At 47.9% G+C, this 12,507-nt stretch overlaps 1 protein-coding gene across 1 annotated transcript in view; it reads right to left on the bottom strand.

Moving 5' to 3' along the window:
• The window catches only part of Bace1 (beta-secretase 1), a 27,886-nt gene that overhangs the window by 1,549 nt on the left and 13,830 nt on the right, over positions 1-12,507 (bottom strand). The window contains exons 2-9 of the mRNA XM_031345073.1: positions 9,555-9,643; positions 7,676-7,892; positions 6,318-6,455; positions 5,509-5,643; positions 4,247-4,348; positions 3,688-3,837; positions 3,292-3,463; positions 1-2,688 (exon numbers count right to left, since the gene is read on the bottom strand). The exon at positions 1-2,688 is cut by the window's left edge and continues 1,549 nt beyond it. Coding sequence (XP_031200933.1) covers positions 2,447-2,688; positions 3,292-3,463; positions 3,688-3,837; positions 4,247-4,348; positions 5,509-5,643; positions 6,318-6,455; positions 7,676-7,892; positions 9,555-9,643 — 1,245 coding nt within the window. The 3' untranslated portion in view covers positions 1-2,446. The remainder of the gene's footprint in view (positions 2,689-3,291; positions 3,464-3,687; positions 3,838-4,246; positions 4,349-5,508; positions 5,644-6,317; positions 6,456-7,675; positions 7,893-9,554; positions 9,644-12,507) is intronic.

Here is a 12,507-nt window from a genome sequence, read left to right as displayed (position 1 = left end):
AAAAAAGTAAGAAAAAAACTACTTTTATTTCCCCACCTCCCCTCCAAAAAGATCTTAGAAGCCAAAAGAGTAGAAGAGGAAAAAAAGCAGGAATGATGGGGCCAAGCTGTCTCAGAGCAAGCCCCAGGAAGGCAGCATTTTGGAGAGTGGGCCCCTGCCGTTCGAGGTTCGTCACTGGCTCTGTCCTTGCAGAAAAACACTCAGAGTTTGCCATGCCTGTTTGCACCACCTCTGCTCACTGGGCCTCAGTCCATACTGACCGGTGGCAAAGCCCCACATGCAGTGGAGATAGGCCAGTCATTTTTCAGGAGACTTTGAAAATAGAGCTATATAATACATATTTTTACAAGCAAGAAGCTGTTGTCAAGGTTTTTTTTTCTGCTTTACATATCAGAGTTCATAATTTTATGATACAAAGGAGTTAACCATCAAAAGAAAAATAAATGCAAATTTCCCCCTTTAAAAAAAAAATAGAACACCAGTTACTAGGGTAAATAACAACTAGGTTGAGTTTTTTTTGTTTTGTTTTGTTTTGTTTTTTTGCCCTGGAAAGAGATGGGAAAAAGCCAGTTTTTCCCGACATGGGTAGAAATTATAAAGCAGAATGTGGTGTTTTCATGGTAGTGATCCTGGAAGCTTATTTACACTGTAGTTGTGAGCTGGAAGCAGACAGTCTCCATCTTCCTGTCAGTCTGTGGGTGTGGGGTATTCCTCTCAGCCAGAGCAGCACCAGTGCGAGGGCAATGAAGAGGACCCAGCTGGAAACTGTGACGCAGGCAGGATTCTTAGTTTATTGGTTTATGGCTTGTGGGCAGCTGGCTGGGGCCAGCAACTCCAGAGGCCCTGCTAGTATCTCTTGCTCATCAAGTGTTTCATGCTTGCCAGGTCCCCTACCTGAAAGCAGTGTAGAGCGTACCAGGATAGGATGCAGTGGTCATCCCAGGAAAATTCAGCTCTTCCCACTAACACTGGCTTCATGTCTGTCGTGTTAGAACTGACAGGGAAGAGGTGTGTGGCCCCCACTACCTAGCCCAAGAACCAGCCTGGGTGCCCATGTACTATTGGGAGGGGCAGCAGAGAGCAGGACAGAAAGACTGCTCTCCTCAGGAGAGGGAAGAAAGTAAGGAAGCCCTGAGGCTGCCAGCCTTTCTCCAAGCAGCCTTGATCCTGAAGGCAATGACATAGAACCATTCGCTGTTTAATACTAGCCAATGTGTGATGTTTCCTTAGCCAGATAAGTAGAGGGGCCATTGGAGAGGGCGAGAGAGTGGTGAACTCACTCAGTATTCCATAAAGAGCTTACTGTTTTGTACCACTGGGCAAAAAGAAATAAAAACAAAATGCAGGCAGAGGCAAATGCATCAGCCCTAGCCCCGCTGAGTGAATCTTGAGGGCTCTGCCTTGGTGGATCAGAGAGGAGAGTGCTCCTGTCTGGTCCTTTAGCACCTTGGTGGAGTGAACCTATGCTGGGAAGACAATCCCCAGCCCTATAGTATTCTAACTGTTGTCCCATAGGGCACCTAAGGCCTTGGGATTGGGACATTTTGGTGCCACCTAGCATGTACAAGAAGCAGAGAGAGACAGGTAGAATTAACAAGATAGGAATTCATCTGTCCAGTGGGACTTTTCTCATGAGCACTGTTCCTTTAAGAGTGTTAAAATGAGCTCTTTGGCTAATAAGCCCTTTTCCCCATTCCAGTTCAGTTCAGACTACAACCACAGACACACTGGGGAGTGATACCTCTCTTAGTCCAGAAGGGCTTCTGTCTTGGAGATGAGTCTAAACTTGGGACTAGAAAGTGATTAGGATTCTGCCTTTCCCAGCTTTGCTACCATCTCCTTCCTGTCTCTGTCCCATCTCTCCTCATCTTGACTGCCCCCAGGAGCACAAACATTCGCATCACATAGGTTCTTATTTATCTCAAGATGAAGTCTTCGTACCAGTGTAGGCTTGAGTCTGCAGTCCCTATCACTAAAGCAACTGGCAAACTGCATTTCCTTCTGCTGACTTTGGCCAGCAGGGAAATGAGATTGGCCCTGTCTCTGCCAGGGTACCATAGGGACACATGCTGGGTAGCCTGAGTACACCGGTACTTCTGGAAGGACGTAAAGAATACTTTGGGTTGGAGACTCTAAAGGATGCTGGGCAGAGGGGTCAGGGCTGAAGCTTCAAGCAGCAAAATTTCCAACTCAAGTTTGTGGTGCCTAAGGGTATTCCTGCCAGCAGAATGCTGCCTTCTTTCCTCTCCTGTTTCCTACAGGTGCAAGCCCTGTAATCCAGCTTGCCAGCTTTTTCTGTTCTGTCAAGCCAGAAGCATTTGGCAGGTTGGTGAGGGTCCTGAGGTGCTCTGGCCACAGGTACCATCCATATCTCCAACTCATGTGACCAAAGGGAACCACCCAGATGTGGTCCAGGGGAATCTCCGTCATCTGCCCATGGGCCTCCTTATTTCAGCAGGGAGATGTCATCAGCAAAGTCATCATGCTGATGGCGCAGGCAGCGTAGGCAGCGCCACTGACATACCATGAGGCAGAGTGGCAACATGAAGAGGGCACAGATGGCAGCCATGACATAGGCTATGGTCATAAGTGTCGACTCATCTGTCTGTGGAATGTTGTAGCCACAGTCTTCCATGCCTGCAGTAACAAACGGACCTTCCACTGCCGCTGTCCTGAACTCATCGTGCACTGGAGAAAGGGTGGAGATGAACTGGTAGCTCTTAGTGTCATAGAGTAGTTTGGGCTATACAATTAAAAGACCTTCCTGACAGGGACCCCTTGGAATCTCCCCTAGTGAGGCTTTACAGAGCCCATCTTGGACAGAGGAAGCAGTAGGCAGGGAAGCTAGTACTGAGGGAAGACGTTTCTCCTTCCAGGGCCTTGGGAACTGCAAGGCTTTCCCATTTTCACATCCAATAGAAGTGATGTCAAAGTCAATGGTTCTGAGTTGACCAAAATCTAGCTCCTTACACACATAGCACACTTACCTGTCTCCATGAAAATCCAACTGCAAAGCCCTGGCCCTTTTCTGCAGTAGTATTCAGCTTTACTATGGGCAGGCAGCCACCCTTGCAGCTAGTATTTCCAAATGCCGGTGAAGCTCTAGCTGCTATCAGTTTCCAATAGTGTTTTCCCCACCAGGCATGTTCACCAGAACAAGGCTTAGCCCTAACTTTCACACATAGTTGATCAGCTAGAGGCAACTACTATTACCTCCCAAACAGAAAGAGATCTGGGTATTAGCTGCTGACAGCAAGAAACATAAGCAGACTGACCCCACACCCTCCTCACCATGGCAAGCGCTGACAGCAAAGCCAATTCGCTTTCGGGCTCGATCAAAGACAACATAGAAGCCTTCCATGATGACGGCTCCCATAACAGTGCCCGTGGATGACTGTGAAATGGCAAACTTGTAACAGTCGTCTTGGGACGTAGCCACATCTTCCACTGGCCGTAGGTATTGCTAGGGGTAAACAGTCACAGGGTAAGAGCATGTCTTATTCTTCCTGCCTTTCTCTGCCTTGTAGTCACCTACACTTCGCTCTTCCTCAAACCCCAGGATGTTGACTCTTCCGAGACCCCTTTACCACTACACATTCATTTCATCTTTCAAGTTGTAGCAAGCTATGTCTCTTTATATACTTTGTCTGCTGCTTGGCTCCCCACCGCCTCAGCCTGGAGACATACCTGAGGAAGGATGGTGATGCGGAAGGACTGATTGGTGACTTCACCCATGAGGTAAAGTGAAATGACTGGGAAAATGTTCCAAGGGGTCGTGCCTGCTTGCCAGCACACCAGCTGCTCCCCTAGCCAAAAGCCATCCGGGAACTTCTCCGTCTGTTGACAAGAGAGAAATGTGAAGAATCTGCCTATCTCCCCATCTCTTCTCTTGTATTCAGAATCACAGTGACAGTACCACTGTGTGCTTTCCCAGGGAATTTTCCAAAGTAGCAAAGGTAAACTGAAGTTTAAGGATCAGGAGGAGAAAGTGGGATACTGGGCGCATAAAGTTGTGCTAGGGTGACTGGGGGTGGTGGCTCACACTGCCTGTAGTCCCAGAATTTGGAAGACTGAGGCAAGAAATTGTCAATTCAAGGCTAACCTTGGCGACATTCATGACCCTGTCTCAAGAAAAAGAAAAAAGGCATCGCGACACCAAGTCAACAGACCAGCAGACCATCTAAGCGCCTGATGGGACGGATCTACGTATCTCTGGTGCTTGCTGAGGAGTCTGACTGTCACTGACCGAGGAGGCTGCCTTGATGGACTTGACAGCAGCTTCAAATACTTTCTTGGGCAAGCGAAGGTTGGTGGTGCCACTGTCTACGATGCTCTTGTCATAGTTGTACTGAGGAGAGAAAAGGGGAGAGGTGGAAAGGGTGAATCTGACAGCAAAGCATCCTACCGAGCTGGCATCTTAGCTTTTCCATTTTGTATGTGTGCCTCCTTGGGCAAGTTGTTTAACCTCTGTGTACCTGTTCTCTTATTCTAAATTGAAGATAATAACAGTGCCTATCTCAAAGGTTACCATAAAGATTACATAAATCAAAGGCTGAAAACACTAAGTAGGTCCTGGCAGATCCCAGGCACTTGGTAAGTACTAACTTCGTCACCTTGTGTGGGTAGGTGTTCTCTAAATCTAAAACAGAAACGCCTTGTGTGGTATTTGTAACTTCTAGTACTTATATGTAGTCATTCTCATTTACCATACATTATAATGGAGAGAAGGGTGGCTCAACATGCTTGAAGCCGTGGGTTTGAGCTCTGATACTGCATGGTGGTATATGCCTGTGGAGCACTTGAGCGTGAGAGAACGGGGGTCCAGGAGTTCAAGGTCATCTTTAGCTACCTAGCAAGTCTGAGGCCAGTATGGGCTACATGAGACCCTGTCTCAAAAAAAAAAAAAAGCCCAAAAAGGGGGCTGTTGAAATAGCACATAAGGGCACCTGCTACCAAGTCTGATGACCTGAGTTCAAACCCAGGGAGTCCCACTAGTTACTGAAAATTGTCCTCTAACCTTCACATACAAGCTGTGGCACATACCCCATCCTCTCCCCAATAAATGTAAAAAAAAAAAAATCTAGGAAAAGAGACCCTAAATGTTGTCATCTGGGGTATGCTAGGCATAGGGACCGTCATAGTCTCAGAAAGTTTGTGCATTTCTACCTCTGCTTTGTAGATGAGGAGCCTGGCACTGTAGCAAGGAGCCTGAAGGCACTTAGTAACAGCAGGACTCAAGTCAGGTCCAAGTGCTGCCTCACAGACACCTTGCCCAAGACCAGAGAGGTAGTGACTAGAGTCCAGAAAGGAACTCTTGCATGTTTTCATTACTCCACTTAAGCCATGTAGTCCAGGCTCTGTGACTGCTCTGCCAGGCCCCGCCCTTCACCTTAGGGACTGCCATGTGGTTGCTGACCTCAGTGCAGGGTCTGTGCCTCCACCCTCATGGGTCCCTCACACTGTGGGACTAACCCCTTACTCTCTTGAGAATCCCCTCCATTCTATTACCTCCTTGCAGTCCATCTTCAGATCCTGACCATTGATTTCCACACGTACAATGATCACTTCATAATACCACTCCCGCCGGATGGGTGTGTACCAGAGACTGCCCGTGTATAGCGAGTGGTCAATACCACCAATGATCTAAAAGAAAAAGAGACAGACACCTATGTCCTAGCACAGAAAGAGAGCAGGTTACCCAAAACTAAGTAATAAGATCAGCCATTTCTTGGGATGCCAAGATTCTCTCTAATTTCCCATCATGCCCCATGCATGGTAATGTTTAGTTTCCTAAATGTGTTCAGGAGAAGAAACACATGAGGATTATTTGAATCAAAATCTATAGCCCTTGACAGAAAGTTGTTTAAACCTAAGCTAGTACAATAAATGTGGAATGAACTGATTATATGCTGCTTTCATACATTTTCTTGTCTTTGCTTGTTGGAGAACTACTTGTTATTGTCCTAATTAATAAATGGGCTTGAACTGAGTGTGGTGGCATACACTTGGAAAATGGAAGGAGGGAATGCTGCAGATCCAAGACCAGCCTGGTCTACATAGTGAGTTCTAGGTCCGTCACAGCTCCAGATACCAACTCTTAACATAGTCATAACAGACTCCTTACTTACTATTCTCAGACTCAGACAGTAATCCACAGGACTAATTTTCATTCTCTTTAAAATGTGCCCTTCCATGAGAGATTCAACTCCTTTCAAGAACAGCAGTGAAGAAACGAGTGGAAAAGGAGAGGAGGAAAGCAAGGATCGGACTATAAAGGGGTTTCTGGATTCCAGCCGTAAGGGAGAGGGCCTACTCACCATGCTCCCTCCCACCGAGGCCAGCGCCTCGGTCTGGTTGAGGGGGAAGCCAGTGCCGCAGAGCTGCAGGGAAAAGATGTTGGGAATGCGGGTCTGCTTCACCAGTGAGTCAAAAAAGGGCTCCAAGGAGTCATCGGGCTGTGGTGGAGAGATACAAGAATAAATCCTCACACAGGGCCTACTAGACAGGTCAGCTTCCTGTCTGCCCTCGGGCAAGGTCAAAGCTTGGGGACGTTCCTCAGGAGAGACCAAGGAGGTACTGAGCCAGGGTAAGAGACTGCAGTGCAGAGGCCATGGCACCTTCTATCCATCCCCATGTGATTCATTTGTTTCAGGTTTGGGCACAGCATCCTCCTGTACCTGTAGTACCTGCTTCTCTTCCTATATCGTGTGCAGGTGTCAGTGTGTGTGTGTGTGAGTGTGTGTATCTGTATGCGTGTGTGCGTGCATATGCGTGTCTGTGCACACACACACATTTGGAGACCAAAGGACAATCTTGGGCATTGTTCTTTAGAACCTGTGTCCCTTTAAGAATATTTCCTGTATATGCGCTGGCCCGTGCAGCATGGGTGTGAAGGTGGGAGAGAGGCCTGTACAGGGATCAGTTCGTTCCTTCCACCTCATGGCTCTTAGGCTTTGGCAATGGTTTCTAACCCACCAAGCCATCTCACCAGCCCTAACTTGTTTTGTTCTAAAATTTATTTTGTGTTATGCTGGACAGTAGCAGCACATGCCTTTAATCCCAGCACCTGGGAGGAAGGGACAGGTGGATCTCTATGGGGAATCTAGTCTACATAGAGAGTTCCAGGACAGCCAGGGATAAACAGAGAAACTCGGTCTCAAAAAGAAAAAAATTTTTTGTTTTTATGAGTATGGGTGTTTTGCCTGCCTCTATGCCTTTGCACCATGCATATGCTTGGTGCTTCCAGAGACCAAAAGAGGGCATTGGATCTCTGGAAGTGGAATTGTGAGCTGGCACGTGGGTGCTAGAAATCAACCCTGGGCCCCTTGGAAGAGCAGCAAGTGCTCTTAACTGCTGAGCCATCTCTCTAGCTGCATCCTACCTGGGGTTTCTAAGGCAGGGTCTCTCATTGGCTGGGAACTTGTCTAGTAAGCTAGGCTTAATGGCCAGGAAGCCCCAGGATTTACTTGACCCTGCCTTCCCAGAGCTGGGATTATAAGTATGTTAGTTGTGAGGATTAAACTCATGACTACTAGGTAAGCACTACACTCATTGGGCCATCTCTCCAGCCCCATATTTACCCTTTCACTCCATCCTTCCCCCCTTCTCTCTCCTGGCTCCCTTCTTGTGTAGCATGCAGTGAGCAACATGCAGGCAACAGGCTTGGTTCTCTCACCCTGGCAATCTCAGCATAGGCCAGCCCTAGGATGCCCTCCCAGTTGGAACCATTGATGAAGAACTTGTCCGATTCAGTGATGGCAGCAATGTTGGCACGCACAGTGACGTTGGGACCATGAGGGATGCTCACCAGGTCGGTGCCCAGTTCCCCCTCCCACTTGCCCTGGGTGTAGGGCACATACACACCCTTTCGGAGGTCTCGGTATGTGCTGGACCTATAAAAAGGAAGCACAGCTGTAACAATAGATGTTTGTCATCACATATATTCCCAAATGTGCTCCTTAAGGCATTCTAGAATCTGCTCAGCTGAACAACCCTAGACATGTCACCCAGAACAGAACAGAATTTGTAAAACATCTCTGCAGATAGATTAGCTATAGCTGGGGCTTGCTCTCCTGTCCCCATAGTTTATACTGTTGGACCTGAAGCTCAGGCTAAAGAACAAGATGGGCTTTGTACATTGTATCTGTGGCCTCTGCAAAGACAGCTATTGGACATCTCCTCCCCCACCCCAGATCCATCACACTCAGAGAAAAGGAGTCATTGACTCTCTTGCTGCCTTGGGGCCCAGTGGTACCAACTGAGTGGTGGAGAAAGAACTAGGCAGGGTGACTGTGGAAGCCATGGAATAGCCTCTAGAGAAAATTCAAACAAATATCCTGGCACAGCAAGCAGGTGTTGGAATCCTCAAGAGGAATCGGACTCACTGTTGTGGGATGCCCTTACAGTTTCTCTTCATCATGTAACTACCCAGGGCTGATGGCACTGCATGAAAACTTATCATGGATGTCCTTGCACTGATCTTACCCACACTCCTTCCCCAACTGTGTTCTTTGGGAAAAAGGAAACAGGGCAGTGGTTTGTACTTTCCTACAAGTCCAAGGTTAGGATGTGCGCCTATACTGTGTGGAGGCCACACCTTCTTCCTGTCTTTGCACAGACATGCTGCCAGCACTAGATTCTCCTCACCACATCCTCAGCCTGCTTTTATAACCAGTCCTTCACAACATTCCTCATGTCTCTCTTACATAAAAACCCATCCTAGTCCACCTCCCGCCACCAAGCGCAACCCAGCTGGTGACACTTGTACCCAGAGACAATTCAGTGGGAGTCATGAAAGACTCTTTCCTTCTTATTTTCTGGCTTTTTAAAACTAAAAAGTACGGTTTTTTGTTGTTGTTGTTGTAGTTTGTGGAGTATGTGCACAGGTGTGCATGCAGAAGCCAGAGGATAATCACTCTCCATTTTTTTTATTGAGACAGGGTCTCTCACTTCAGCTATGCTGTCCAGAAAGGTAGATCTGCCTGTCTCAGCCTGCCAGTGCTGGAACTACAGGCATGCAAGCCATGGCAGGCTTTAGGTAGGTACTAGAACTTGAACTCAGCCCTCTTGCTTTCATGGTAAGTTCTTAGTCACTGAGCCAGCTCCCCAGCTCCCTTTTTGGTTTTTTTTTTTTTTTTTTTTTTTTTTTTGGCTCTTTGAGAGTTGCTATATAGTCTACACTGGTCTCCACAATCCTCCAAATGCTGGGATTCCTGATCTACACCATCATGCCCAGGTCTTCATCTTCCTTAAGTCATGTGTAACTACCCAGAGCAGCCCCCATGTGAGAACATGGTGAGAGGCACTAACCACTAACCTGTTCAACCTTCTAAACTGTAGCCACAGCAGTGGGCTGGCCCTACTGCCTGTCCATATAGACAGAGAATGAGATGGATCGTGTTCTGCTCTAGGAGCCTTGGGGCAGAAGCTCTTCATGTCTGCCCCTCCACCCACCCTTCCCCACACCACGTCTTTTTTCCTTTTGCTTTCTCCCTCCCTAGTAAGAAGAAAGGCTCTTGTTCTTGGACCCTCTCCCACCCCACCCCAGGACTTACAGCTGTCTCTGGTAATAGCGATGCAGGAAAGGGTGTGGGGCAGCCCCCACTGCAAAGTTACTACTGCCCGTGTCCACCAGGATGTTGAGCTGTCAGAGAAAGGGGAGAGAAAAGACATTACAGACAGACGGCTCTGGACCCACTGGCCTGTAGTCCTAGTGGACCTGTCCATGGAATAAGAGCAGCCAGGCTGACAGCACTGGAACCAAGGCCACAGACAGACTTTGAGGAACCTCCTGAGCCTCAGAGACTGCACTTGCATCTGTCTGTGCCATGCTAGTGTTTCCTGTCACCTGATCTTCACTATTCTCTCTGCCATCAAGAGGCCTCTGCTGTGGCTGATCCACTCCATCTGACACTGGCAAGGAAAGATGTGTGGGATCAGTGGGTGAGGCACATTGACACCCAGGTGTGTGTGGAACTCGATTCCTCATAATGTGGCTTCTCCTGAGTTACTTAAGCTTATGTGTGCCATTATCAGAAAGAACTGGGATCCAGGAGTCCCTTGGCTGAGGGTGGACAGACAGCTGTGCCTGTGTCCTTGCTGTGTGTGTATCCCTCTCCTGGCATCTCTGCTAATGTGTCCCCTGCTCTACTGCTTGTGGCTGACTCCTCTTAGTGAAGGGAACTTTTTCTTCTGAAAGAGTATTGGACCATTCTCTTTAAATTGTAAAAACCAAAGAGAACATTAAAACTCATGAAAAACCCAAATAAACTTTGTATTTTCATTTGCTTTCAGTTACCTATGCTTATCACTGATTTTAGAAGTTACTTAACTAATAAAGTTAAAAAAAAAAAAAAAGACAGCCTCTTCCATTTGGTTGCCCACCTTGGTAAGGGTTGTTTTGGTTGTTGTTTTCAAACTTAGAGATACCTTTTAGGTCAAACTAGTTGATGCCATTTACCCTAGACTTTCAAAAAATGTCCAGTAGGCAACCTTTTGATATCACAGAGCCAAAACCCCTGCCCGCAAACCATGCCAATGTATGCAGCCTGTGATGAGACAATGAAGTTTATGCATGTGCAGACCGCCCCTTATTTCACCTTTCCTTACCTGCAGTCACTTTCCACTGTGACTTGTCTTAGCTTCCATCATGGTGACACATGCCTAAAGCAACTTAAGAGGAAAGTATAAAAACTTACTTTGTGTTTCTGGTTTCCTCCTCCTCTTCCTTGTCTTTTTTTTTTTTTCTTTTTTTTTTTAAAGGAAGGGTCTCCTGTCAGCCAAGATGGCTCTTGAGCTCACTTTGAAACCAAAAGTGACTTTGACCCTTTATTCTACCCCTACCTCCAGGGTGCTGAGGTTACATGCACATGCCACTGTGCAATTGCCCCTTCCTCCCCACTTCTACTACATAGCTCAGGGTTTCAGATGTTTCAGTCTACGGTCACTAGGTCACATTGCTTTGGTATGTGTCAACACAGTACATCGTGTGATAAAGGAGACCTGTCACAGCATCGAAGAAACAAAGGAAGAGGACGGAGCCAGAGTTGTAATATCTCCCCCTAAAGTGTACACCCAGTTACCTGACTGCTTCCCACTAGCACCACTGACACTGACAACACATGCCCCTTTGGGGTACAGTTTAGATCCAAGTTGCAGCAAGCCTGTTTCTTTACCACACAAACATCCTTCAGCCTTATCTTCTCCAGAAGCATATTGTAGTCTGAGGGTTCCTCCTCTTCCCATTTAGCCACCTCACAAATGAATTAGATTTGTAAAACTAGCCACTGGCCGGGCAGTGGTGACACATGCCTTTAATCCCAGCACTTGGGAGGCAGAGGCAGGCAGATTTCTGAGTTTGAGGCCAGCCTGGTCTACAGAGTGAGTTCCAGGACAGCCAGGGCTACACAGAGAAACCCTGTCTTGAACCACTATCCCCGCCACAAAAAAACAAAACAAAACAAAACAAAAAACACAGTTACTGCTGTGAATAGCAGTGCATAGAAGGCCAGGTACAGTCAGACTCTGATGGCCTGACCCCGGCCTCAGCCATACAGACCATTATGTTTTTGCTTTATAGAAGGAGCAGGGAAAGGACCCTGTCCTCAGGAAAACCCAGCAGTCTGTCATGGAATCTCTCTGACCTCCAAAGCCCTGCACCTTAGCTTTTCCAATGGCCTTCCCTCCCTTTCTCAGTGAAGTCAGCAAAGCTCTGACCTAGTCACCTTGAGAAGGTCACCTTGCTCCTGAGCTTGTTTTATTTCTGTCTGCCAGGACCTTCCCCAGCTCCTCCAGGCTCAGCAATGCCCATGGGCTGTGCTGATTCTGATACCTGCTTAGGTTTTCTGATCACCCCCAGTGACTCCTACATTGGTGGCCAGCCCTTGGACCCTGCCTCAGACTTCTCCAGCTCCCATTCCTGGCTGGGTTCCCATTTTCCTCCCTGCCCCCCTCTCCCCACCTCTACCGTGCCTCTCTCTGGTTTCTGGGCAGCCACCAGTTAACAGTGGCTGTGCTTTTAGAAAAATCAATAGAGCCGGGAGGCTCCACACGTCAGATTTCAACCAGCTGGGTTAATGGTTAAAAGGCTTCACCCCCTTACCAGGACCCCTTTCTGTACCTTTAGGGCTTAGCTCCTAGCACCAGAAATGGGTCTCCTCCTGACACAGTCCCTGTAACCTGTTCATGGGAGGGGCTACTTGGGATCTGTGTAAAGGCCAGCTTGAGCAGATTGGCAACTTGTTTACACTAGACTGAAGCCTCTATCCAAGGACCCCGTTGTCCAAGGCCTTTTCCTGTCTCCCCTCTCTCCAGGCTTCTTTCTCTACCACAAGGTACTGATCCTTGTTTGCGCTCCAGTTCCAGCCTTACTCTTTCACTGGAGGGAGGTCTCTCTCAGACAAACAGGGCTAAGTCCAAGAAAGAACAACCTTCCTTACTCCTGTGCCCCTCCCCCTCCCCAGCATGCCTTTCCAGGGCTTCAGACTCCTATTGCTCTCTCTCTCTCTC

The sequence above is a fragment of the Mastomys coucha genome, unplaced genomic scaffold, assembly GCF_008632895.1.
Source record: "Mastomys coucha isolate ucsf_1 unplaced genomic scaffold, UCSF_Mcou_1 pScaffold23, whole genome shotgun sequence".
Lineage (NCBI taxonomy): Eukaryota > Metazoa > Chordata > Mammalia > Rodentia > Muridae > Mastomys > Mastomys coucha.
Note: the sequence above shows the minus strand (reverse complement) of the source record. Positions and strands in the feature narration are given on the sequence as shown.